The sequence below is a fragment of the Fukomys damarensis genome, unplaced genomic scaffold (genome assembly GCF_012274545.1).
Source record: "Fukomys damarensis isolate Sample0158 unplaced genomic scaffold, DMR_v1.0_HiC HiC_scaffold_17, whole genome shotgun sequence".
Classification (NCBI taxonomy): Eukaryota; Metazoa; Chordata; class Mammalia; order Rodentia; family Bathyergidae; genus Fukomys; species Fukomys damarensis.
This window is the reverse complement of record NW_022900929.1, coordinates 2,631,894-2,634,632: the sequence shown is the minus strand read 5'-3', so window position 1 is coordinate 2,634,632 and position 2,739 is coordinate 2,631,894. Positions and strand designations below refer to the sequence as shown.

The 2,739-nt window shown below is 57.2% G+C and overlaps 1 protein-coding gene across 1 annotated transcript in view; it reads left to right on the top strand.

Moving 5' to 3' along the window:
• Nucleotides 1–2,739, top strand: part of Grid2ip (Grid2 interacting protein) — a 25,151-nt gene that overhangs the window by 4,751 nt on the left and 17,661 nt on the right. The window contains exon 2 of the mRNA XM_033765064.1: nt 2,670–2,739. This exon is cut by the window's right edge and continues 239 nt beyond it. Coding sequence (XP_033620955.1) covers nt 2,670–2,739 — 70 coding nt within the window. The remainder of the gene's footprint in view (nt 1–2,669) is intronic.

Sequence of the window (2,739 nt, the reverse complement as noted above, 5' to 3'; positions counted from 1 at the left end):
CTCCGCTCGCTTGCTCGGCCACCCCCAGCCCTTCGGCACCTGCCGCGCCGCTGTCCCGACTCCAGATGGGGAAGGACCAGGGCTTCTCTCGGCACTTTAGGTAGCTTCCCCACCGCGCGCCCCCGGGAACTGTGCGCCCAGGGCGCGGCAGACCAACCTCCGGCAGCTTGAAAGGGGTGGGGCGGGGGCATAAAGGGGCTTCCCGGGCCTGGGTGGGCACCAACTGAGCCTAGGCGGAGCCTGGGTGCTGCGGATGTTGGAAATAAACAGGGTGTGATCAAGGGTGGTGAGGTTTGAGTGCTGGGTGCTGGGAACTCCCGCCCTAGGAGTTGAGGGTTGGAAGGAAGAACTAAGATTGAAAAGCACTCTTCCTTTCCTATGCTGGTTGAGGGAACAGGGCAGAGGAACCAGGCGTGGGTCGGATCCTTTGGGTGAGAATCCATCCTGTCCTGTCTCGAATTTAGAAGGCACCACCTCTCCACCGCTGTGCACCCTCGGCTGAACTACCCAGGTGAACCAGGGCACAGGACACCCTCCCCCTACCTCCACCCTCACATCGTCGAAGGATGATCAAGGGCAAGATGGAGAAAAATGGACAGGGCCAGGGAATGTGGTGGAGAGAACCCTAGAAGAGCCCCCAGGGTACAAGGTCATTGTGTGGCTCTCCTGAAGAGTCCTAGGGCTTCAGAGAGACCTGCTGGCATAGGAGGAACATGGGAGCCTTAACACCCCTTGCTGGGCTGTGGCAAGGACAGAGGGACAGAGAGGGAACCATCTGTAATAGCCCAGCCCCACTGAAGTCCCAGGGCTGGGTGAGTGAGCCAGGCTGAGCTGCAAGGAGCATCCATGGGATCCAGGCAGGGTGTCTGGCTCACTGGGCAGCCTTAGCATTGCCAAGGATGCAAAATAGGGAATGGGCCACTGATCTTATTCCACCTGTGCAATTAGTGACTCAGCCTGGTTCCCACTGGGGGTACCCACCTTGCTGCTGGAGGTTGGAGCAGGGCTGGTTGCCTGACTCCTGCCTGGGCTGGACTCAAGGGCTGGCTGTTTGGTGTGGACACCTTGCAGAACTGGCTGCTGGAGCCCCACGTATGGGATGGACAGTCTCAGCCTTGTCATCCCTTCTCTGTTGGGCATGAGGCAGGCAGATTGGGCGTAGGTAATGTGCACAGCAGGCAGATAAAGATGTCTGGCTCCAGAGACTTTGAGTGATGATTTGGGGAAGGAGGCTGAGGCTATAGGTTGCAGGAATTGTTGCAGGTGGGTAGGAATAGCCTCCTGGCACAGCTGAATGGGTCATTCATTCTGCCCTCCTGGTTACCTGGAGTAGACCTTGCTGGGGCGCAAAGCCAGCACACCCACTCTGGGAAGATCTATACCCCTTCCACACCAGTCAGCTTGCTCTCCCTGCCTGGCTTTATTTATCCTACCCTCAGATGTGGGGGGACTGTGTGGGTCACAGGGCAACCTCAGAGGGAGTGTACTTCAGCTGACTACAAGGCCATTGCTTCCTCTCTCTCTCTCCCTTACCCATCATGCCCTTGGCACTGGCACTTGGTACAAAGAACCAGGAAGGGAGCCTTGGGATGCTGCCAGAGAGATCTTGCTAATGTCAGAATCCCTGCGCAGTGCTGATGCTCAGAAGGCTAGGCCCTCATTCCAGCTGTGTTGGGGGCCAGCTATACAACCCTGGAAAGGTCATGGATCCCTCTGTGCCTCAGAATCCTCTGCATGGATCACAAAGTCCACTAGGATATTGACTAGATGTAGTTGTGTGCTTGCAGATGAGCTGTGTACTGAGTTCTTCCAGGTTCTAGGCCCCAGTTAACAATGTGGCTCACAGCCCAGCTGCAGACCCAGCCTCCAGCGTGCCCCACACGGGGTGTGACCATGCGTGGGGGGCATTCCTCCCTCACCACTTCAGCTGGGGATTTAGCCCAGTGGTTCCACAGCCTGCCTAGCAATCGAAAGGTCCCAAGTTCTATCCCTGGTACCAAAACAACAGCAAAAAACAAAAACAAACAAACAACAACAACAAAACACTTCCAGATGACCCCGAGGAGGAGGAGCCACAGGCACTTTAGCTGAGCCCCAGTGTCTGGCTCACTAAATACATGCAGGATGAAACTGAAGGGAGTACAGGATGTGAAAGGACTAAAGGAGCAAAGAGAGGGGAGCAGATAGGGGCAACAGCCTGGGCAAAAAGCTTAGAGGTGGGACTGAAGGTGATTACGTGGGATTTCTGTCAAATTCCCGGCAAGCAGCTCTAACTGGCCAGGGAAGCAAGCAGAAAGACAGAAAGTGCCTGGAGTTTGGCCTGGAAGGGGTAAAACCTGAGGAGAGGGAATTGAGTAGAGACTGGTGGAAGAAGACAGAGGCCAGGGGAAGAGGTGGTCCATGGGCTTGCTGTGGGAGCACCGAGGCCCCACAGAGACCAGAGTAATACAAGACAGTGTGATCCTGCATTCCCGAGGAGGAGGAGAGAGCAGGTCGCCGCGGACTTGGTGTGGCCCAACGCAAATCCCGGCACAAAGTGGGAGTCAGGGTGCCGGCTGCGGATTCCCACTCCACCCTCGGGCAGAGCGGAGTCCGATGAAAAGGCGACTTTGGACCGCGGCGGAACGCGGTCTGGAGGCGCGCCCCAACTCTGCGGTCTTCGCCGGCAGGATCTTCATCCCCAAGAAGCACCGGGCGCGCTTCGACGAGGTGGTGTCACAGGGCCTGCTGGGCAAGCTG